At 31.1% G+C, this 26,770-nt stretch overlaps 1 protein-coding gene across 1 annotated transcript; it reads right to left on the bottom strand.

Moving 5' to 3' along the window:
- Positions 1–296: 296 nt before the first annotated feature.
- On the bottom strand, positions 297–26,770 carry LOC132745482 (myomodulin neuropeptides 1-like). Its single transcript, XM_060734432.1, has 2 exons — positions 26,362–26,770; positions 297–1,662 (listed from the first exon to the last, which is right to left on the bottom strand). Exons 1-2 carry the CDS (start codon positions 26,414–26,416, stop codon positions 827–829), a joined length of 891 nt encoding a protein of 296 aa, XP_060590415.1. The 5' UTR covers positions 26,417–26,770; the 3' UTR covers positions 297–826.

Below are 26,770 nucleotides of genomic sequence, written 5' to 3' on the forward strand. Positions count from 1 at the left end.
CCAGAATGATCATTTCTATAGTGCAAAAAGACCAAAAAAAAAAAAAAAAAGCAAAACATTGCAACGTGCAACTCTTTTTACTCTAAACCTGCAAAGGACTGTACAAAAAAAATCGATTTTTCAAATTTAGTTCCGAGTCAATTTCATTTGTTATCCTTTGCAGAATTATTCATTTGAAGTGCTTCACTTGGTATTAGTTAGATTTTGATATTTTATGGTTATAGGCATTTTGGACCTCAGTGGAGTTCCTTTAACCAATTTTCATATTTTGTATACAAACACGTTTAGTTATCAGGTGATATCAAGTTTTTATTGTATATCAAACACAATAGAGTTATATATAGACTTTGCATGAATAAAGAATTTAACCAACATGAACAAAATATAACATACTGTCAAATACAAATTTGTACTATTTCGCAGCAGTTTTTCTTAGAGAAATTACCATTTTCCGCTTTTATTTAGACTGTACATTTGTGACGCAATTGTCTACTCGTAAGTCCTCACAAATCCCACTCAGTCCCAAAAGTCAATTTGACCTCTCATTTGTAAACGTCACTCAAGAACCCGAGTTTGCATTAAGAACATTAACAGTTTAGTTTCGTGTTTGTTTGTTTAATGAAAAATTTTCCAGTGAAATATATTTCTATTGTAGAATAAAAATGTTATTGTTGTATCGTATTATCACAAATGCGTACGCACAGTTTACCAAATGGCTATCTCATTTTTACACATGATCATTTTCATTTGTCACCATAAAAAATAAATGAATTTAGGTAAAAATTATAGAGTAATTTAATGAACGCAGTTCTTATTTGCTAGTCTATCACGATTCTTCAGTTTCGGACTTCTTGCCCAGTCTGAGTAATCTTAATGCTCGTTTTTCCTCATCCATATCACCGCCTCTGCCCATGCGCAACATAGCAAATCGTGGACGCTTTCCTAATCTGAGTAGTCGCAACGCTCGTTTATCAGCTTCCGTAACCTCTTCAGACATATCGGAGTCCATTGGACGCTTTCCTAATCTAAGCATTCTCATTCCTCTTCCTAAGCGTAACATACGCATGGCTCTTTTGTCTACTTCATTATCATAACCGTATTGATTCTCGTGATCTTTACCGTATCTCATAAGGGGAGCAACTCTCACAGAAAGGTCATCATCATATAGTTCATCAGCCTCAGGAATGTAGTCGTAAACTTGTTTATCATCGGCGTATGATTTGTCGTCACTTCCGGTTGGCATTTTGTCGGCTGAGCGTCTGTATCGGTATTTACCGGGGCGGGGTGCTGGACGAATTTGTCTTTCGGGAGCAGATTCAAGATCGTAACCAAATCCATAAGGTGATTCAATGTCATCGTCATATTCACCTAATTCAGCGTTTTTTAAAGCATTCATTAACATATACTGAAGGGCAAGGTCTTTTCCATAACGAGGCAGGGGTACCTGTCTGTTGTTTCTCATTAAGCTGAACAGATATTGTAAATCTTCGTCAGATAAAGAGTCTGCACCGGATCTACCCATTCTCAGCATAGGTAAAGCTCTTTTACCAAGTCGTAGCATTTGTAAACCACGGCCCAGTCTAAGCATGCTGAAACCCCCTCGTCGTACTCTGCTAAAGGACTCGTCATTTGTAGATTCTGAGTTGGATATCTCTTCGGTTCCTGAAATATAAAAATGTATTATGTTACATTATGAATGAATACTATGGCTTGTATATACGTGTATCGTATATACGTTTTTTTGTATGTGGTACCTGCATAAGAAACAAAATGATAACCACAAATATCCTTTTAAAGAAAATAAACAGAAATTATAGTACATGACTTAATATCAAAATATATCTGTTTCAGCAAAATTTGAATTTATTTAACTGATTTATATATTAATTTGAATTCATTTTGTATGTTTCGATCACATTCCGCCTTGACTTCAATAAAGCATGCACGCACATTGGACAATTTCTTCTCACATTTATTTTTTATTTCAAAGTAAACTTTCACTGAAATTAATTGCAGAAAGATCTCCATAACATTTTTATCTTTTAAATATCATGGTCTTAAGACTTATTTCTGTTTTTCCGGAGTACTTAGCTCTTCAGTACGTAAGAATATAATGTTGACATCATACGACGTAATAAATGGCGTCAATTATTCAAATAACATATTTACTGCTTGCATAACTATAAAAAACAATGATTGTATTTTTATTAGGATCTAGCAACCACATTACTTTTGAATGATTTTCTTTCTTGAGTTTTTTCTCTGGTACGGCATGAATTTATTTATATATTGAAGTTCATTTTAAAACAATAGGTTCTCAATCGCTGATAAAACTGATATCTTAAGGCTATTAATGGCTATGTTACTTGTTGCTAAACATTTTATATTGCTTGTACACTATCCGCCCGTGTATGGCATTGTGTACATAACCAAACTTGCGCCAAGTTTCCCCGCCACCCTCACTCCTTATCTAAACCATCAACACATACCAGAAAAAATGCCAAGTGGAATGTCATTCTAACATTTATCAAGACAAACCGTAACTAAAACAGATACTTTTTCCAGAGCCGATTTTTTTCATCAAAAACCAAGGCAATAAGACCTAATAAGATCTCATAAGACTATGCAAACATAATAATAATGTTTTGTTATCCGTAATGAACGAGATCTGCAAATATTTGCTCGTATGATGTGATACCTAAATAATGTGTGAAATCACCAATTTTACGGTAACGCAAATATAAACATATGTTTGTCATATGAAAAAATTCCATATACTGTTATTTACTTTGAATTCAGACTTTCCAATGTAGCAAAGCACTTTTGAATAAATGAAACTCTGGAAATGAGAATATAAGCCAACGTAAATACACATTTGGGCGGAATGACATTCTTTATTACCAAAATTATTGGTGACAGCTGTTATTTGAGATGTCTAGAAATGAAGGGTTTAAAATCAAACATTTATATAACAAAAAAGATTGTTTAATGAAAATATTCTAGGTTGATTTTTGAACAATGATGTTTTTCGTACTAATCATTATGTGGCATTTACACGTTGAAGGCGAAAATCATTAAACAAATTCGAACTATAAACGGAATCTAGGACATTTGCCCTCCGGACAGTTACCCCCCCACCCCAACAGACATTTGCCCCCTTTTTGAAGGCGGACATTTGCTCCCAGGTATGTTTTGAAAGGGCGGACATTTGCGGCCCCCTTAAAATTTCTTAAGGACGAACATATACCCTATATAAATGTATACCTTTTTTCATTTAAGACCTGAGTTGGCCCTTATTGCAAAAGAGTCATGGAATTGCATTCCGTATGCAATACATTAACATAATTAATTTCAGACTTTGAAGATTATATGGAATGATAATACAACATACATATTTTCATAACAGAAAATATAAAAACAACCTTAAAAACGACACTTAATAAAGTACTAATAACTTAACATTTAATAGAGTCTACTAGCGAAAGGTCTTTCCCCACAAAAACATTTTAACCCTTTAAGCATGTTGGCGGCAATCGATTGCGCGCTTGCAACCAGTGCCGACCATGATCAGCCGACACACCCGTGCCGCCTGATCATGACCTGCATTGTTCGCTATTAATTCAGGACCGATTTAGAAATTGAATGGTATTGTCCATAATTAAAGACGGACAAGTCAATTGACAATTATACTTAGCGAAGTAAGGTTTAAAGTAAAGCATTTTAATTTATCAAAGTATCGTTCAAAGTCAGACCAAGTTAACTAACTTAGTTTTACTAATATTGTATTTAAGTTGGAACTTGTTAATAAATATTCTTAGCAGTGAATCGTTGTTTGGTTCGATTAACAATCGATTGGTTAAATATGAATCACATCAAAAAGAACTAGGTCATCAAACGTGTGTAAAATTGGCCTGTTTGTCACTGTCGCCTATTAAGTATTACAAACCTACGCAAGAAAATATAGTTCTATAATAAAATGCTTCATAGAGCGGATATTAAAAAGTTATGCCCGTATGACAAAATAATAATGTAATAAATAGGTAACAACAGAAAATATAAAAGATTTAATTATGATTGATAAATCGGGTACGGCCGCTTTATTGTGGAAAATTGGAGTTATTACGTTCGTGCATGGCGGGGTTTCTAAGAGCAGCAACTGCGATAAAGGTTGAATTTCTCGCTTGATTTTTAACCAATAGAAAAGAGACAAAACATTAACTTCAATGGAATTCATGCTCCATTACAGTTATAGTACATAATGTACATTTTTCATAACGTGATCGTCTCCGAAATAGTATTTGAAAAGTCAGGTCTTGGTAACATATGTATTTACTTTAAATTTACAAAGTTTCAGTCGAAAGTATGTGAAAGAGTTTTTTTTAAGTAGTTTGATTTTCTAAGTATCAAATTTCACACCATTCACATTTTCAGCGTATCAAGATTTTTTTTTCAATTGATGATTTTGAATAATTATGTGATAGATCATCATTCATGGTCAGAAATTATCACCAATTCATTTGAAATGTATATTCATCGCGGATAAAGGCCAGTTCCTGATGCGAGGTAGACGTTATTCTAGACATTTTAATAAACTTCCTTCCCTATTATTTCCTCATATCGCACTTAAAATAAAAATCCCAAACATAAATGTGATTGATTTATGAACGGTTAAAAAGATACAAAATTTGTTACAAAATGACACCATTGAAGAGTTAACAAAGCAAATTGAATGTGTTTGATTTGTTAATATGAGAAAATAAATTTTATCATTAGATACATTGACGCTTTGTCTAGTTGTCGATGAAATGTCTACTAATTCAAGAATTGTTGGACATGGTCCCGACTCCCCGCTAAGGACACACCGTTATTTGTTATCAAATTTAAGGCAAGTGCTAGTGAAAATAAAAGTATAAAAGTGAAGTTCAACAGATGTTACTGAACCCAGCTCTAATAAAACCATTCAGCCTAAAAATACGAAGAAAAAAGAAAAAGAAAAACATTACCAACCGGACACAACATGAACGACACCCAGCTGGGCACCGCACAGCAATGGGGCATGAGGTAACACGGAAAAGTTAACACACATGCGAGAGAGAGAAATGGTAAAACCTGAATGAAATTAGCGAGATAACCAAATAAGGGATAACCAAAGATGTACAACTCGGAATGGAGTGCAAAAAAATAAATAAATAAAAAACAAGGAAGGAATTGGTTAGGTGTAATGGGAGAGACCAAATTAAATAGCGAAAATATGAATCCCTAAAAAATGCCCAAAACGGCAAAATTAAAAATGTTGCAGGCTAGGTTTGATTGAGCCTGTTCATAGACGATACTGACAAGTGCAAAGTACCGTCCACGCCCCACACCCCTTTAGCACCGGCTGAAGCAGACATGAAATGGTAAACTTTTGAATTTAGAATCATATGCAGATGTATTCAAGATGGGGATGTCTTTGTTACAGATCACAGTGTTTTCTTTACTTTCAAGATAATTACATGTAAACGGGTTCATTGTCTTATTAACTAAAAACAAGCAGGTAAGTCGCTGTGAAAATAGCTTCGTCATAGAAAATATACAATTTCTTAATGATATAATTACCTGTTTATACAATAAAATATTTGTTATTGGAATTGTTTCCTCCATTTCTTGAACAGATAATGTTACAATGGTAACGTAATTAGGCAAAAAAAGTTCGAATATCTAGTTACAGTTGCAAACAAAAAACAAACAAAAAACAAAACAAAACACGAAATCAATGTTCAAAAATTCAAAGCTAGTTCGTTAAATAGTTTTTTCATTCCATTATAAATGATACATTATTTAGTTTCAAAAAAATAAATAGCTGAACCGTCCTTAACTTTAAGGCAAAAAGGACAGTTATAGTGATTTGTAATTTAGTATTTTGTATGGAGGTTAAAATATCATTTTGCTTACATCTTGTTACTTTTATGACAAATTATTACACAACCAGGGCTATTTTCTTCAGGTGATACAAAATACTAAATCACAAGAACTTTACCAAATTCCAAAATGAAAAAGAAGCAAACGACGACACAGCTTTAAGGTCGATGAGTCACAACAAAATAAAAGGGTTTTGTGAAGTAAAGAAAACATATTGTTTTAGCTTAATGGGCCTTTAAGAATCTGAGCTCTTTCTTGCACCCCACATAAACTTCACCATTCAAACATGTTTATATCTGTCCATGTCTGGATAAAAACCACTGCCTATAAACATATAAAAGCGTAGGAATTTTGACCGCATATTAGTCAAATTTATACTTTGATTTATTGTATAAACGATACAGTAATTGGGTTTTAATGCTTTGACGCCCAATAAGGTAATAAGGTATTTCAGTGATTTATATATTTGTACCCAAATGTAGGGTCACTTTAGAAGTATCTAAGAATTCTTTCTTAAACAAACCATTTTGGTAAAATTCTCGACTGTTGTCTTACACATCATGGAATTTTCTGCCTTTGATAACCAATTTTCAGTACATCTGTTTCCCCCATTAAAGCTATCAAAGCTTTCCAAGAAAAAGAATCACAAAAAACAACAGCAAAGAAATCAACGTCAAATATAATTCAATGAAACATCAAATATGTTCCTCTTTAAATGAAACAGTTTCACATTCACTGATTGAAATTAACAAAAAAACAAGAGTCTTTAAGAGGTTAAGTCATTTTTCAAAATAAACAATCAAATATAGTAATGACGCAAGTCAAAATAGCGACATTTCCACGTGATTGAATGTTTTTCTTTTTTACAATAAAAGATCATCATTTAAAAGGATGACACCAAGGAGAAAATAACGATGTCGATATGGTGCCAATTATAAATGTGATAAGAGAATTATCACGCATATGGTTGACATGCACGGGTAACTTTATGATGAATTATTGCGCGCATTATTGATATCCTGTCAGAAGAAGAAAGTACATGGTGAAAAGAGAAAAAAAAATAATCTTGATTATTTTCGTCATAGACATTCCATGAGTGTAAACAAAAAGCTGGTAGATAAAGAAATATAATATTATAAAAGCATTACAATTTAAAAGTATCTATACATAAATATATCCTCGTAATATTATTTTAAAGCATTTTAGATAGTTACAGACGTTTTCCTATATTAGATTTTAAGAGACTGGTTTAAACGCATTTCTTTGCTACGTACACACATATAGAGAGATGTTTTAAGTATTCAAAAAAGCAAATCGTTTGAGCATCATTAGAGATCTAGCCCTTCCACACCTTGATAAAGTCCTTTTAAGTTGAGAGACGCAGGATGGATGCAAAACAGAGGCATGGTTCAAATATTTGCTAATATATTGTTACAACATATATTAAATTTAAGTGACTTGCTCAGCTGTCAACGTTTTAATTGTCCATACATTGTCAATTTAGGGCACATAAAGACGATCATTTAAAATTGATCAGCCAACTGTGTAGACCTTGGTCAAGCTGCAAAGGCGTTCAAGAAGGCCTGGCTTTGTAAAGGTTGCAAAGGCTAATTATTTCCGTTAAGTGTTAATTGTAAGTCCGTATCAAACAATTCAACAAGGATCACTAAGTATATTGTGCTTATCCATGACCTTCCATTTAATGACGAAACGTCTGTGCATTTGCCACTTTGCTTCTGCAGTCTAATTTATAGTTCGTATTACAAGTCAACTCATGTCTTTAATTGCCAATTAAGTTAATCCATGTAGATTTATGTTGTTAAACAAAGAGCAATTAACAGCAATTGATTTAAACCATGTTTACTGGAAAGCCATATTCTAACAACAAGAGCAAACTTTCTCTATAATCTAATATTCAGTCTGAGGTATTGGTTTTCTAGTTGGGCTAGGCAATTTTTACATGTGTTATTTAAGCGTTCAGATGTGCCATCATCGCCTGGCTTAGGCGGGATAACAGATTGATATGTTTCAATAATGGTTTTAGAGGATTTTACAGAGTTGAAACATGCTGATTTGTCCCATTAACCCGTCAAGTACAATTTTCATCAAGTTGTACACTTTGTTAAGTATATGGTTGTATGGAGAAGGAAAATAAGGCAAACGTCTCACCAGAGAACAAAAATTACTGTGGGAGATTACTAAATCGTCTGTAAAATTTGTGGCCAAATTGTATTTAATCTTTTTCTTTTCTCGTTATTTTAGGATATTTTAATCAATGTATGGTAAAATAACGTATGTTGAAATTGCTATATAATAATGACCTTTAGAAGAGTGTAGTCATACAAATTGATATGAATGCTTATCGTGTGCATATCAGGTTTAGAACATATTTAAATTATGTATTTGTCTATTATAACAGAGGTTAATGAAACTTTCAATAGTTTCTGAATATCTAAATTTAAGATCGGTATTATATATACACATACCATAAAAGTTTCCTATCACATGCGACAGCTACATTATATAACAAAAAGCTTAATTACATGCATTAGTCGTATAAATGGCAGGCATGTTAGAGCTCCTGTTACTTTTACCACGCAATAAGATGTTTAACGAGTAACAAGAAATAAAGAAAACCCCATTGTCATTTAAATATCAATAATATGAATTTACCAACATTACATTTTTAGTACTTATAAACCAAACATTCTAAAAAACACAGAGCCGTTTATTATATCTCTTAACTTAGGTTTTGTATGAATTTGAATTAGACTAGGTTATGCAGCGCACAGTCCTGAAAAGGTGATGTAATCAAGTTTCAGGAAATTAAAGGGTAAGTTTTTATAAAATTGACCACACTAGTCACACTATTAATGATGTCGTATAACCGACAGGCAGTTTTAAGAAATGCACCAAACAGTTTTAACTAATGGGCGATATTATATTATCGCCACACATTTTAAAGTACTTTGCGATGTGTTAAAATCGCCAAAAAAAATTAAGTGAAAGGCAGTATTTAAGTATAGCCAAAAAGTTTGGAGTAACGGGCGATATTTTGCAATCACAACATAGCTTTAAAACTTTTGCAGTTTCTTTAAACCGCCAAACATTTTGAAATACTAAGCGATATTCTATTTCCTCCAAACATTTTGGAAAAATGGGCGATATTCTATAACCGCCACACTGTTTAAAATGAGGGGCGAAATTTTATTCCCACTACCCAGTTACTTTAAAATCATTCTAAAATTGGTGTCTGGTTATAATGGATGTATGAAATTTTTACGGGTAAGGAAAAACGAAACTTAACCAATCCATATTTTACGTCAGTACTAACGAAAGCATATTATCTATTAAGTCAGATGAAACTTCTGATCTTCGTTATAGAGTTATCATCGGTTCCCTACTCATACATGTTTGCAAAGGTTACAAAGTTAATCAAAATGGCAAAGTGGTAAAACTGACCCACTTCAAAAAGACCACTTTCATTGTCCCGCTTTGATACAAGCAAACTCCATAAATACTGATATAATAATATTGATGCGGCGTTTCTCCCGGAAACATTATTTGTACGCAAAATCATCGGTATTTTCCACAGATCTAATCGCTGCGTTGATAAGCAATAAACTTTTCTTTTATAAGGGTACATGTTTATTAATTGATGCAATTAAACGGCCGTCGGAATGAGTAACAGTGAAGCTTATAAATCTATGGCCATCTCTTTCAGTATTAAGCGTATTATTGTATGTAAATGCAAGGTTATCTAAAATTAATTCACGCCCGAATTGTAATAAAGAATTACGGCAATCATACCGACAATTGATATAATCGATTGCAAGTTTCGTTGGCCATTAAGCTTAATTATGATTTTATAGATTAATATGGGATATCTTCTGATCAACCTTTTTTTCTTTTTATCTATCATGGTATTTCAAGAGATATTGATGATGGTATTTGAACAGTTAAAAACAAAATTGTCGTGGCGAGAAGTAAGATTAGGCTTTTTCTTAAACATGGTTCCAAATTTAGTATGTAGATTTAGTTGTAGGCGGATTTGATTAGTATTTGTTGTTAGTAACAGGAAATTTTGAACGAAATAGTACCACCTGTGTGTATGATTTAATTGAATACAATTTCGTACGAGTATATTGTAATTTCGACTTAGACAGTGACATATATAGTGTAAGCTATATACATTTGACTTAAAAGAATATAACATTCAATATGAGTAAAATGAAGATACAATTTCGACTTAAACAGTGGCATGAGTTATCAAAGCTATATACCTTTGTATTAAGAGTATAAGATCGAATATGAGTACAAAGCAGGTTCAATTTCGACTTCAACAGTGGCATATGTAATGCAAACTATATAATTTTGATTTAGGTATACAAGTACAAATGAAGACCAAATTTCGGCTTATTCAGTGACATAAATAATGCAAGCTATTTGACCTAAGAGTATAAGATCCAATATTTTCAATTTCGACTGAAACTGTGGTATGGGTGGTAGTGTAAATTATATACTTTGAATTACTTATATTAGATCCAATATGAGTAAAATGGAGTTACAATTTCGACTTTAACAGTGACATATGTAATGCAAGCTATATACCTTTTACTTAGGAATATAAGATTCATTATAAGCACAATGCAGTTTCAATTTCGACTCAAACAAGTAGTGTATGAAGAGTACTCGATCCAATATGAGTACAATGCAGTTTCAATTTCGACTTATTTCGACTCAAAGAGTGGAATATATAGTACAATTTACATATTTTTGACTTGCTAACATAAGTTTATTTTTACTTATCTATTCAGACTATAAGAAATGTTTGTGTATCTTTTACTCATTTAAAATTTCAAAACATTTCTTAATCTCCTACAATATAGTAACCTTTGATTCAATTCGTTTAATTATCTCTTTTCATACAATACATGACATAATGAGGACTTTAAATATTTTGTGACGATGTTGTACTTTTATACAAACTCTCTCACAGCTTTACTCTTTATTATCGTACAATAACAAAAGTAGCTCGTGCAATTTAATCCCGAGTACATTTTTTTAGTAATTTCCGTAAGCGTGATTGGGTAAATTTTATAAAATGGCTGTTACATTTTACTCCCTTATTTGCCTATTTATGGTAGCTATCTTAACAGATTATTGTTATTTTTGTAATAATGCATTGTTTAATTATATATTATATCATACATTATCAGTAAAAAATTGATTAGTAAACTCAAATGAAATCATTTTGCTAAACATCCGTGCGACTGACCCATATTTTAAATCTTGATAAAATCATAGACAGCTTTAAAAGAATTAAATCTATCGAACTACTTAATTTATGCAAATGAGGGGCGTATTGATTTAAACAATTAGTCAAAATATTCAAGGCTTAACCGAGTAACTCCTGTTTCATTAGGCTTACGCACTTTTGCCAAGGTATAAAAACGACTTTATATAAACATAAAAACAGCTCAATACTTGTCTGCATTGACGTAGTCTTAAAATAATATTTACGTTCAGTTTAGTGTCTCGTTATCATTTATATACCTAATACATAGAAAATTAATTCGAAAAACTGTCAATCACAAAACACATCTGGGATTCGTCTCATAGACAGTTGATTATTAAGAAGTAAGTAAAAATGAATCTTCTACCAAAAACTGTCATATCGTTTTGTACATAATATAGAAAAACGGACGCGGTTTACAATTTTAGTATTTCCCATGGTTACATAAAGTCGAAAATATTAGCGTCTAGTGCGAGATATTTCCCATATCCATACAATTTGCATATGTCATTGGAAACAAAAACCAAAGAAAACGGCATACTAACTCTAAAATTAGAGTGCGGTAGAATCAAAGAATTGATCATTAATATGTCTGTCAAAGTCTTGTGGATAGCGGTTTATTACAAACATTACAAGAATATTTCTCTTAGATTTTGCACAAAGAGTGTCTTGTTTGAAGTCGTTCCCGATATAAAATGATAACGTTGGTATAAAATATGATTTATTTTCATATCAGAAGAGCTAAATTTGGACCACTTTCTGTCTTATCTCATGGCATAATAGTAATAATTGATATTTCTTTGGTGTGAATATGTCGATACGGATGATTGAGGTTGTCTTGATATATTTTTTTCATAGACAGGTTAAACAAGATCGATTTTTACGGCCCCTTCCTACAACACCCCTCCCCAAACCATGCAGCAAAAACAAACAAAAAACCAACCGAACGATCGATTGATATAGCGAACGAACAATTGATCGGACAAACAACAAAAGAAGAAACGGTCGAACGAGCGAGTGAACGAACGGACAAAACATACAAACCCTTCCTCCCCCGCGCCCTACCCCAACAAGAGACAATATCTTTTAGTGACAGTCAGTGTGATCATATCTTAACCTAATAAATATCAAACTTCACATTCTTTCATTTCATTTTCCGATTCACTTCATTTTGCTCATGTAATCTACATAACCCGTCACTTTGCCTGATTACATACATTATTTTTTTCAAAGGGTTTTGGTTTCAGGTTCGGTTAAAAATTCATCCAGTTATTCCGATCGACGTAGTGCTTTGTTTCATAATTAGTATGACATTAAAAAATATGCATATCAGATTCATAAGTTTTATTGACTGGTAAAAGAAACTTTTGATGGCGAACAGATTAATCCTACGCGCAAATGCTTTTTTGGTTTAATACAATACGCAGGTCGAAATTTAAATAATAGAATTGCATTTCAAAGTAATAAACAAACCGGCCAAAAGTAAATAACCATCAGACGAAACAAAAAAAAAACAATATTCTTTTCACTTAATAATAATTATATCCTATATAAGTGACAAAAATTAAGAGCCAAACAAACCCGTCTCTTTAATAACTGAAAAGAGTGACCGAACGATTTTTTTCTTAAGTCGCCCAATTGTTTTAAACCCAATTAAACGTGCAAGAGTTGGCATTATTTTAATTCTTAGTTCTTTTGCAAATGATCGTTAATTCCAACGTGGGATGAATGGATAAAGGCACCTGCTGGGATGCCCTTGGCTCTGAAATCCAATTAAGTTCGGTAATATTAAAGACATTGGCGATTCTTTAATTTCAACCGAAAGGAACATTGATTTAAAGATTCACTGAAATGTAGCATTGGATAAACATTAAACTAGGAACCAATCTTCACTTGTATTAAAATCGTCAACGCAATGGTCTGGTCAACTCAAATATCTTTGATGGAACTTGAATTAAAAAAATTCAAAATAAAACATGCCAAACATAATTATACTGGTGTATAATGCTACACAGCTATCTTTTTTTATTAATACGTAAAAATTGTAGTTTATATATTTGCATCGGTCGTGAAGGTATGGTATATAGATAATATAACAATTCCTATTGTCCAATGAGAACCAAGGTTACAAACTTGCAGTTATACAAGCCTTGTTAGGTTGATTTAAGTTGTATACTGCCGTGATCCGGAGGCTAAAATATCACCTATACCACCATAAACAACAACACCATCAAATTGCATAGAATAGCTCAAGATAAGCTTTCGTTGTCTTAATAAAGGGTGTGGAAAGCGGTTTGTAGAACACATAGAATACTGTATTTATATTAAAATTTATAAGTTCACACGATATTAACAATCATGATTTTACGGAAATATTTGGGGAACATATGTTTGACAAAAAAATGTAACATTTTGAAGTAACATTATTACACAATAAAACACAGAACATTTTCTCCCTGCCAATCAAGTACAACACTTTAAGAAATTCGTTTACCGACTAATAGCTTATAATAAGTGCATTTAAAAATCGCTTGTTGACATTTCGGAAACAGAAATGCGGACCTGTCAAATCACACGCTTTAATATTTATCGAATAACTATAAAAAGAGACAAACAGCCGACACTAATTCAATTTCTCTTGGAGACGGAGCTAGTATATGATCACACAACGAGTGGTTGTAACTCGATAAGTTTAATCGAATTTTATAAAGCAAAGCAAAGTGAACGAACGTGTAAAGTAAAACTGTTATTTTCTTATTTAACCATGTATCTTTTTTATATCAAATTGTATGCGTTCATTTAAACCTGTGGTACGAATAATAATAAATATTAAAATTTATATACAATTTCAAAAGATAGCCAGTGTATCACCATTTGGAATCATGTATTTATATATTTATTCATTTAAAATTACTGTATAGACCTTGTTACGACGCAGTCTGCGATAAAAAATTGACCGGATGTAGTATTTTCACTCGCATGCGCAATCTGCGCATGAAAAAAGATCTTCGTCCTACATAGAAATGTAGTAGCAGTCCAATGACAATTCTAAACAATAGTTGACGGTAAAAAGTGAAAAATTACATTAAATAGCTTTTACAAAAAAAAGCAAAAGATGCTTTTTATAGCTTTGTCGCCAAGATCACAAAATGGTCATGGTCGGGCACACACATACTCCAGTATCTACATATATAAGTGCAGCTGAAATTCATATCGGACGGTCTTAAGCATGCCTGAAAATTCATACTTATTTTCATGAACATTTCGAAAATAAATTAAAAAATATGAAGAAAAAAAAACAACAAAAAACACAAAAACCAGTCATTTATCACACATAACGAGTAAATGTACTTGAATCTTGAATCTTGTTTACAATTCTTAAAACCTTAAGTTAGTATATTTTTCTCAAATTTTATTTTGGATGAAATATTTGGCTCATCTGGAAGCACGCTGCTTTAAGGTCGCGTTATGTATTTGCAAAGAAACGATTCACACAACGTTCGTTTAATAAACTCTTAATTCATTAAGAGAGTTTTCCGCTTATTTGAACCTGCAACTAACCAGTATTAATGACGTATGAAGAAAGACGGTCTTGACCACAGTACGGCTCGAATCCATGGTACCTGAATTTAGAGGCAGATATAGTAATAATAATGGGTTCGAGCCTTAAGAGACATTAACCCACAATAGCACCAGATTTTTACGTACTTAAGTACTTAAATATTTCTGAGTTCTTTTTTAAATCTTGAAATAATGTTGCAGAAAGGACAATATTTGAGTAGGAACCGGAGAAGTCCTTAAACGTTTTATTTGTTTTTTCGCAGCGTTTAATTTCAGAGTTGAATCATTAAAGTGCCATACTGTACTGCCATGCGCAGAAATAAAAAAAAATAGTTCGCACACAGCGCGTTAATTGTTCGGTGAAGAAAAAAAAGTTCGTTGTATAAATACTGGTGTGTGTAGGCTTGCCATTTATAACAAAGAAAAGCAATAACGAGGCCACAAAATAGCATTAATTATAGCAGTTTATTGGAGGCACTCTATCGTTCCTAAGATAATGAAAAAACAAAAGCTCAATCAATGAGGTATTAAAGAAAACTTCCCTACAAACAGCTCTTATCAAATTATATGACAAGATTTGATTAATTTGAGTTACCATGCATTAGTTATGCCTCAGTTACGTCGATATACGGCGAAACATACTATCTTTGTCAATAATAACAAAACAAATCTGTAGAGGTCAAATGAAAGGTCAATAACAACATGTGAAATTAAAGGGACTCAGCTGAGGTTTCTTTTTCCCATATGACAGGATTCGAATGTTTTTTTTTAAGATTTGTATACCAATTGATGTAGATCAGGACCAATAAGGTGTGTGCAAATTTTCAGATAATTCCATCACTCCGTTTTTTCCAGAATCGTCATTTTTGAGTGTGCAAAATGACTCTAAAATGTAAAGCGTTGCAACGCTTTTCACTCGATTCCAGCTAAGAAGCGTCACAGAAAAAAAAATCGATTTTCAATTCAACTCGGAGCAAATCTTTTTATTTTAACTTGAACTATGTAAAAAGTTATGTGTTAAGGCTTTTTTTATACCTCAATTGAGCTCCTTTAAAATCGCAGCAGTCGTTACATTTGAATGTGTTTTTTGTGTATTTCGTGGGTTGAGAAACTGCTATGTTAGTAATGTATTTTGACATATTCTTTGAATTTAAAATAGAGGCAAACATAATACCTAAAGAATGCCAAAAACTCGGCATTGAAAATATTGCTTTGAGGCTTTACAAGGACGTTAAAGGCTAAGCGTAAGCTACCGTTCACATCCCATACCACCGGCTTATGCAGAAATTTACATTTACATTTAAACATGAAGTTTTGAAATTTAATATCATAATATCATTTGACATTAATTTGCAAACCTTACATACGCTTGTTCTCGGGAAAGTTCTCAAAACGCCATTGTTAATCAATTTAGTAAGTTTCGTTTGATTTATACCTCGTTCAGCCAATTACATCAATCTAATATTGCTTTATTCCCTTTAATTTATACGTTTGAAAATGATTAATTTCTTATCTAAATTATCATGTGCTATTTTTTTTTATTATTAGTAATGTTTATTGATTTAAATAATTCAAATGTATCAAATTAGTTTCGTAAACAAAAGATATACTTTGTACATATCTGACGCAACATTTTGAAACAGTGCATGTTAATTACTAAGATTGAGACAATATTAACGTACTCCTAGAAATGAAAACCGCAAAGTAAAAAACTATATTTCCTACAACTTCCCCAATAACCAGTAAACCAAAGTTTCAGCAGGTGCATATTTGACCTTACTGCTGACTTTTTACGTTTTTAAGCAAAAAAATCGTCAGACAAAATGTCTGTTAATATTTTTCTAAGTCTACGTGACTGTCATAAACTTAAAACATAATAAAGTGTCTAGCCAGTTTGTAAGATACATTTGTTTCTTCATGATAACAATACATAATAATGAAATGCAGGACGTGTTTTTGTGCATGACAGAAGCAAAACACTGCCATAAATTCTTGTATCGTGCTTCATGTTTTGTAACGACGATTTTGAATGGACAATCGTGATATCTATATAATGAATATAAACGGCTGCTTCAAGAAAAACAATTATAAACAAAAGATAACAAAAAGCAAACCAGCCCTAGTTATGAAAGCTTACTCCTGTATATATTGAACTACATCATTTGTCAAAATAATCTTTATTTAAACTTAAAGTGTAAATAATGTTTAAGTATTATAAATTTATGTTTTTGATTGATCCCTTTTCTATTTCAATAGTTTATTTAAATAGTTTATTTAAATAAAATCAAACATTCTGAAGTTATGAACGTATATGTTTCTTCTTCAAATTACGAACGACTTTTTTCAACCAAACATAGTTTGTCTTCGGAAAACTGCGAGACAAGACTCAAGGTACCATCTTATTTTGTCTTTTCATAAAAAAAATTCAAGACGTACTAGTTCCAATACAGTGCAAAACAGATGTAGTTTATTGTTTACACTTTCGTCTAAATTCATACTTACTTCCAAGAAAACTGAAATAATTTTAGACATCAGCTAATCTCTTGAGCTTACTTCACGTGAAATTAGCTCGTTTCATGGAATATATTTCGGGGTAAATCAGGAATAAGCCGCCGTAATAACCTATTTGCCAGCAAAGTTTCAAAACTTGCAGTCACTTGCAACGACAATTAGAACTCAAGCCAGACACCATGAAAAAAGAAAACCCATGAAGACTTATCTTGAACAATTGTATATTGAAAAAAACAAAGCACACGTGTCAGAAAAAATATCAACATCGGAATAAAATAAATCCTGATTTTGTGTTCATTGCAAATTTGTTGTCTCATTGGTACTTTTTTGTTTCGGTTTAAGTTAAGTCACGCAGACTCTACTAATGTGACATGGTGACTTAAAGAAGTTAAAATTTTAAAATAATTATATGAATTTTTGCCGGTTAAATATTGGCATTGTTTTTTCTTTGTTTTTTTTTGTGGACAGAATATTTTATGTTCTGCATGAAACCAAGGTAGATTTTCATTTAATATAGTATGTGTGTTTAATAACGAGCTTTATTATCTTAAGGTATAAGCCCCTTAAAGCGCACTATAAGAAACTGTAAAATAGACAACATAGAGAGATCTGAGAGATAAATGAATAAAAAAATAATTAATTAATTTAAAAAGTTGACATTTCCGGTGTTTGAGCCCACCTTACTGACTTTCATTGTAGTGGAATGTATTTCTAGCCTATTTGAATACTTTTCAAAGCGGAGGTAAAGCATAAGGCCTAATTGACAAATTGCTTCACTCTACGAAACTGCAAACATGCAATTTTTGTACAAGTTTTAATAACTATGATAACACAACCGTTAGTTGTGTTTTTTTTCTTCAGAAATCTATATAAAATAATGAAAAGGACAACAGTTGCTTTATAACACGATAGCATGCTAATAAGGTATTGTTTGTACTTGCAATGATTGCGTATGTCAGAAGGAAAGTCCGTACGCTTTGATTAACGAGTATTTGTCTTTCTTATTAGAGCTCTTTTTGGCAGTGTAAGGATACTAGTTTACCGAAAATAGTGCCAGTATTTATCATATTGTATCTCATGGCAAATAGTTAAAATTGTACTTTAAGATGTTAAAGTCATGACATATCCATAATACATGTTTAAAACAGACGCCAAAGAATTATATATGATATTTATGTAAATTGCATTGCTTTCCTATCATTTTGTTCAGAAGTTAAACATCATATCTTCTAAATCAAGCTCAACGTTAAATAGCGACTTCATTATAGTTGTAACTATGTTTAACTTGCTTGGTTTATTAAACACAGCTTTTGGCCAAGCGACTTTGCAAAGATGATAAATGGACATTCCCTTAAGTTCCTAGCGTTAAACCAGCCCGAATGTGCACCCATCGACCTTTAGTAATCTACCCTTAGAGCTCCCTAACTTTAACGAACTACCCGACAGTTACCGACAGGATTCGAACTCAAAACGGCTCTGGCAATTGATTCAAAATGCGCGAACTTAAACCACTCTTCTATATAGGTTTCTATAAAATATTTAGTAGTTTAAACTTTATTTATTCAATAAATTGTACATAAAATGACATTTAAAATATATATTAAAGCGTAATATACATTTATGATAAAACTTAATCAGTTTGATACGAAATGACATATTTCTTCTATACCATGTACAGATTGTAAAGCAATAAACTAATTGATTGTTATTGTTCTATCTTAAATTAGCCATTTGTTTCTATGCAATCTGAAATACCCTCGTGGGAACTAGCAAATCACTTAATTGATCTATAAAATTCATTCTGTTTCTGAGATTTTCTTTTACTAACATTCAGTATATTTATGCATTAAGTGCAATGTCTATAACTTTCTTTTATTTTAAAGGCACATTTGCTTACAGGACTAATATTTCTTTTAAAATTCTTTAGAAGTTAGAATGTAAACTGTTGCAAAATTATAATGTTCTAATAATGGAAAAGCCGTTGAACGTTTTCGTTACAGAACCTAGTTTGTCCATAGTATGAGCATTCAAATTTCCGGTACATATTTCATTAAGTACATTTAAATGGTTTTTGATCTTTACTACCTTAATACGGGATCAAATGTAAAAATATCAAAATATCTTTTTTGATGATTTTAATTTTATAACTCAGTTCCTTTAAATCGAAAATGTTCAATTCAAAGTGAAACATAAAAGTTTATTTAAAATAAGTTTAAAACAGCTTTATTGTACTATATTCAGTACAATAACATTATTTAAAGTCGCCGTACCGGAAGTAGAACTCGTGGCTAAAAGTTCAACATTCGTGCAATTGTATTGTTATATTATGGAACTCATTCACTGAAACGAAACAGTATACACTGTCACAGTATAATCCCGACATCTGTACAATCCGTATCTCTTTACCTGGTATGTTTTTATTTTTAATCCCTGTAGATTTTGAATGGACTGTTCCAAATTCAAAGCTGGGCGAATCCATTACAGCTTCTTATATTAATTAATGGGGTAATATTAGTTCAAAAACAGCTCTGGTACCCATGTGCATCATATTTTAGGCACCAGTGAGCAATTATCTTGAAAGACTTCAACATTCGTGGCGGTATTGAAAAATGTATATATTGTATATTTTGTATATTATGTAAGCTAATTGCAATTGATGACGAATACCAGTTAATAACAGCTCCGTATCAGTTTATAATCACCTCTGCGACATCAACTTACAAATTTAACCGTCATCTATCCTGAAAATGATCTGTCTAAAAGATTTATGCAAATAAGAATCATTATGTTATAATATATAAAAAACCTCATACGTCTGGGTTTAATACATCATGTTAAATTTACTATTGTGCAAAAACGTGAACCTTTAAATGGAAGAATGACACGACGATTTTAATCTACACAATCTGATGCAAATATATAATTACACGTTTAATTACATTCTTAATTATGAAAAAAAAGTTCTTAATAAAAGTATCTGGGGAAAATATTTGGCTGTATATTTAAAAAAACATTTTTATACATAAATAATAACGTCTACAATTTAAGTTACAACTGAATAAAGGTTTTTTAAACTTCTTACATTCTTACTTTTATATTTGAAAATATTAATATTAATATTCAGCTTAAATATTCTATATTAGAATAAAGATTCGCCAACCTTAAATCAAAATCATATATTTTTTGCCGCATTATTTCTTGCCACTGCGATTACATAACAATAACATAATATATAATGTAAAATGTGATGCTTAATACAAAAGCAAAAAAAGAGCAAAACTTTATTTCTTTGATGTATTAATTTAGATAAATTGATCTTAGGCAAAATTGTTTCAAATTGCATTGCCCTGCAGCTGATCGTTTCATGAAGTTTGCACATCGAATAACGTTAACGTAAAGAAATATCAAAACTTTCTAATATATAACAATGTCTTGATCGGGGATTCATTTGATGTAGGAAGAACGTCTTGCCCAACTCTTTTGATTTATTTTGTATTTATACTGGCATAGCATGCATTTGAAGCAATATTATACAATTCGTTTAAACAAAGACAATAAATTAATATTTCATCATCAAATAACCGAATTACCGACATTATTGAATCACACAAAAATTGACAGGCAATTTGCGCAGACATACATCCTTATTTAACCAAGATTAGAAAATGACTTATTGACAAGCCGTTATTTGTCTTGAATAAACAATTAATTTGATTCCTGGCATTTATGATTTATTTTGGCATTTACTGCGAAGGTGTTATATTCAAAAGATACATTTAGAACCATGCATCTAAATAGATATGATACGCGCAGTAATTTACGCACGAGCCCGCACGTGCGTACAACCTTACAACCGTACAATTCGCTCGACAGCTTTCTTTCAATCGCAATTTTACTTTCAGGAATATAATCCTTTTTAAATTATATGAAACATGATTGTTTCGGGTTGTTAACTTATCGCTTTAAAATGTGACGTAATAATGTAGTAAATGACATCAGAATAAGACTTTCATAAGTTTAAAATCCAATTTAAAAATCTACTTTTTTGCCAAACATGACATGAAGTGCTTAATTACGACCACGTTGATAATGTTCACGTTCCATTCCTATTTTTCTTCGTTTACGCGGTAACATTTATGAAACAAAGTGCCACAAATTGGATTTATTTAGTAACCAGGACTTATATAAATGACAATTAACCTATTTATAGGACTTAATTCGATTTTGATTGACCCTTTTAGAGAAATTTGAAGACGTTCAACAAGATTTAAAAAAAAAAAATTAATATATTCTAGTTTTAATTTCATATCACTCTGTGCTGTGTAATTCAGATGTGGATGTCTTTTCAAAACTTAAAAAACTCGTTGATTCAAATGTTTACATTCATATATTTCACAGAAATGAGTTTTCAATTATATTTTTTCATTTTTATAAACAATCAACGCGCTTCAATATTGCCTTACTCTTTTCCTTTTTAAATTTTAATATAAAGACAAAATACGCGTCCTCACAAATTATATAACTGAATTGTTTTGTTTTTTGTTCAGAAGTAAGATGCAGAAATGGTCTCTATGGAAAAGATGCAAGATTTATAGCTTTGATTCGTAATCTATTGCAAATCTATTTACTCAATTTATGAGACATTATGTCAATCAGATTTTTCTTTTCCTTTCAGACAAAACCATTCATTTTATACGACTGGATTCCTTGTTTTGCCTAAATATCATGAAAACAAATAACATTCTGTATAGTATTTGAAGCCTCTTTGGAAACAGTTGCTCTTTGTAAAGTATGTTGCCTTTAAGGCATACCGAGTCTATTTATTAATTTGTTTAAAGAAGTTTGTCACAACAACGGTGATATTGTTACTACAATCGCATCTTCTCGGCCCTTTCCGCCAAACTCCGAATAAGAATTGATAATACCCGAGATGTTCCGACTGGTCTTTGCAATACACTTGCTTAAATCGAGCTGTCTATTACTTACAAGTAAAAACAAATAACATAGCAGTTTTAAAAAGTTTCAGAGAAAGTGCACCATCTTAAATAACGAAGAGAATTGTTCCCCTCAATTCTATTTACTTTTCCAATAGCCATTTTCCAATTTGTCATGCCTACATAAATAGGAATATACGAGGAAAAATTATCTTTAAAAAGAGATAAATAAAAAAAAGCCATTTTGAAAGATACTGTTAAATTTCTTTATGGATTAATGAATTATTTATAGATTATGAATAAAGCTTTACTAATACTGAGTAACGTTCAAAGAAAGTAGCCCCTTTAATACTCGCGGAAGGTTAAAGAATGGAATATATATACTGGATAGACAAACGTTGTTTTGAGTCATTATTTGCTGATATCGCATTTTGATACTCGTGAAATGTCAACAGAAAGAGTCTCTTGAATAGACAAACAAATCTTTGAGTTATTATAACTGATATCGCATTTTGATACTTTCGGAATATAAAAGTACGGAATATACTGAAAGAGTCTTGAATAGACAAACAAATCTTTAAAAAATTGAATATATAAACTGAAAGAGACTCTTGAATAGACATACAAATCTTTGAGTCATTATAACTGATATCGCATTTTGATACTTGCGGAACGTAAAGGAACGGAATATACTGAAAGAGTCTTGAATAGACAAACAAATCTTTAAGAAATTGAATATATAAACTGAAAGAGTCTGCGGAGTAGATAAAGGAATCCTTAAGTAAAAATATGCTGATATCTCATTTGACATTCGCGAAATGTAAAGAAAGAAAATATACTGGAAAGACAAAAATATCTTTGGATAAAAACAATATACTGATATCGCATGTTGATACTCGCGGAATGTTAAGGACTCTCTTAAATAGATAAACAAATCTTTGAGTCATTACATAATCATATCGCATTTTAACAGTCTTTTGAGTATAAAAACGAGTCTTTAAGTCATTATAAATTGATATCGCATTTTGATACTCGCGCAAATATCCTGAAGTAAATGTAGACAAATGTATCTAAGATGTTACCTAAAGCAGAAAGTTCTCAAATTCATTTTCAAATTTCATGAAAATTAAGATATTTTAAATAGTAACAAGTATTATTAAACAGGAAAGTATAGTGATTTCATCGTGATGTTCAATTTATCCAAGCAATACGTTGTTGCGGAATTGTAATTTCTTTTTCTCCCCTCGCACACGTGTGATTTAGTCATACAATCTTCGACTGTTAATTGTGACGCGTTTAATGCATATTAATGAATGTAATAATTCATCTTATTAATTATTAAAATGCCATGTAATCATTTGAATGCCATATTATCATTTAGTATTTCTGCTTTAATTAACATCTCAAATATATTTTTTGTCTATTCATGAGACTCTTCCAGTATATTCTGTTACTTGACAATAGGAATTGAGTATCAAAATGCGATATCAGTAAATAATGACTCAAAGATTTATCATTTAGTTTTAAGAAATGTTTATAAAGACATCCCAAAAAAGTAAATTGATAAATTAAAATATATATACAAATAAGAAATAAAACAATAAACATTTAAGAAATGTTTCAATATTCAAAATGCAAGTGACAATATCTTTGTTTTATGACAAATACTACTGATGCTGCAATAAACATTTCAATTTCTTATACTATAGCAAACCCGTTACTAACGCAATACGCACAATTCCTTCATTTTATGGAACATTGTAGGTAAATGATGAATCTGGAAACTTGCTGCTTTAAATAAAACTTTGGATTTCCTTTTACAATAGTAAAACTAACACAGAACTTTGACTTATTCAAATTTCTAAAATCGTAATTCAACAAATGGAATAATTTAGTATCATAATTATCTTTAAAATAATATTCGTCCTCTATTTCGATTGAGCAACACTAGTTACAATTAACAACTAACATGCTTTAATAAAAATAATTGAGACATTTCTGTTGCGATATTATGATTGTAATGAAACTCGTCCTCTATTTCGATTTATCAACAATATTTACTATCAACAAATAACATGCTTTAATGCATATAATAAAGTAATTGACACGAGATATGGTTGAACTGGTTTAAACGGAGAAAGCAAATTGTGTTACCGTACACTTAATAAACTCTTTATTTTGAATTATTAAGATTTATTGTCCATACTCAAAGCCAGACTCTTTCATTACATAAAGAATTCAGGTTTAAGCTAATTTACTGCTACAATATAAGGAAATATCTTAAATGCTTTGATTGAGAAGAAACCAAATTCATCGTATAGAGTTAATATGCGTTCCTTGTAAAGATCCTATCTGTACAGACTAATAAATATCAGCTTTAATATGGCGACATAAACTTATTTTTCATTATTGCTGCATAATATACGAGGGAAAAAATCAACATCACTTAAGGTAGCCACTCCATTGATAAATCTAATAAATATTTCAGTAAACTTTACTTGCTTATGCATTTATGTTTTGAAAAAAGTTTTATCTGCATTTTCATGTTTTGGTTAGTTTACGTATGCATTGCGGAGTTTGCGACCCTACTCATGTAACAATTCACGTCGTTTTAAGTCAAAGGGATTAAATTCTTTGCAAATTTCATAAGAAAACAAATTTCAATCTAGTAGCCAAAGAAGTTCATTTTACGTAGCTAAAACCTGGGTCAAAAAATTAAAGGTTATTTTTCGTCCCAGCCAAAACGGATTTTTTTTCTCATCATTTAAGATAAATGTCAACTTCTGATTTTTACCGAGTTATGGACCAAGAACCTTAAAAAAGTATAGATCTAGATATGTTTGACATTAAGAAGAAATTTTGCAGAGTCATTTCTTTGAATTTATAACATTGCATACCCCTTTTCACCGTCGTGATGAAGACGTTTTTACATGATTATTGAATATTACGAGGCAAACAAAACTAATAAGCATAAATCTTTTTTATTTTTACTTTTAAAAGGCCAATTTTCTTACATAACGACACGTGTGTTTATGTATAAACTTGTAAAATTGTCTGGTCGACTGATGCGAAAGTACGTTTATCTTAAGATATATTGACTTGATATTAAATACCCGACAAAAAGGAAAGAAAACAAAGAAAAACAAAACAAGGAAACAAAACACTTCTTTACTACAAATTACGAAAAACTTTCTTTGTTATGCTTATTTAAATTTGAAAATAATCTAGTTGAAGCTTTTGCATTTACTAAGTTGCACAGATAAAGAAGGATCAAATCATCTTATCGTTTTAAATAAAAAAATGACAACATTCAGTGTATATTTATTGAAAATATTTCCTGCCTTACTTTGAAACTGATTCTGACAAGTCAAATACTCGTACTTTTTCCCCCCAATATAAATCAAATTTAGTCGCCGGTAAATTTGATTAGTATTTATAAAAGAATAAACCCGGCTCTACTCTAGCGTCACAGAGAAACGAAACTTTCTTATCTAATGAAACTGAATTGGACTAAAGTGTTCGATTAATCTAATAAATTGTCCCTGACTAAAACATTAAACAACGCTAACGTTTTAATGAAGGCGTAATGATACTCAATCTAGACATTTTAACAATGATAGCGAGAAAAAGAAAACACGGTTATAATATAGAATTATATTGCATATTATTCTATATTAATATGCTATTCTATAGCTATTCTATATCAATGCTGTCATTTTAGTTACATTGAATATATTTGAAAATTATAAGGTAAATAACAAATACTTTTGTGATAACAATTTATAGAATAGCAAACATTTTGAAGCAAGACTATGCTACTAGGAAATTCGATTAAGTATTGAAATGCAATGGCTTAAACAGGCAATAAAAATATTACCCTTAAAAAAGTAAAAATCATAATTGAAATGCAATCGCTTAAACAACTTATAAAATATATTTTCTTAACCCTTAAAGATAATTATGATATTATAATTGAGAACGATTTATAGAAAAACATTCTTTACCCTTTAAATAATTATGATATTATAATTGAGTACGATTTATAGAAAAACATATTTTCTAAACGCTTATTAAAGTTTATAATAAACCGTTTTCCACACATTTGTAAAAGAAAATTTCTTCGATTAAAAAAAGAAAATAAAAAGAAAATACTCTTACCTGATGCAGTATATAAACTTAATAAAACAACTGCTAGTGAAATTCTGTAATACATTGTTCGTCTGTCTCTAAAAAACTAAGTAACTGTTTATTGTAAATATCGAAATCTCATACGAATTGTTATTTTTTTCCACAAGTATCAGAGAAGTCTGAAATTTTAAACCTAACCGAAACCAATGTCCACAAGTTCTGCTGTAAAATAAAATGCGATCCGGTCTTTTATCTTATTAGCTCTCCGTCCTTCACGAAATTCTGCAGAGCTTAAATTACCGAAGCTGTGACGTATTCGGCTTGCCCGGTCTTTTCTCCCACACGAAGTCACGCCTTATAGCATTAGAATGCACTCTTTACTTTTCAAATAAACGCTCGCATACCGGAAATCAATTCTGTGGTCGTTTCCGTTCCGTTC

This window comes from Ruditapes philippinarum, unplaced genomic scaffold, assembly GCF_026571515.1.
Source record: "Ruditapes philippinarum isolate M1 unplaced genomic scaffold, ASM2657151v2 ctg2613_1_1_1_1, whole genome shotgun sequence".
NCBI lineage: Eukaryota > Metazoa > Mollusca > Bivalvia > Venerida > Veneridae > Ruditapes > Ruditapes philippinarum.

Bases quoted from the DNA above. Each gene is read 5' to 3' on its own strand.
- LOC132745482 (XM_060734432.1), bottom strand. From the start codon at position 26,416: ATGTATTACAGAATTTCACTAGCAGTTGTTTTATTAAGTTTATATACT. The intron at 1,663-26,361 runs GTAAGAGTATTT...TTTATATTTCAG, and splicing joins AAGTTTATATACTGCATCAG to GAACCGAAGAGATATCCAAC.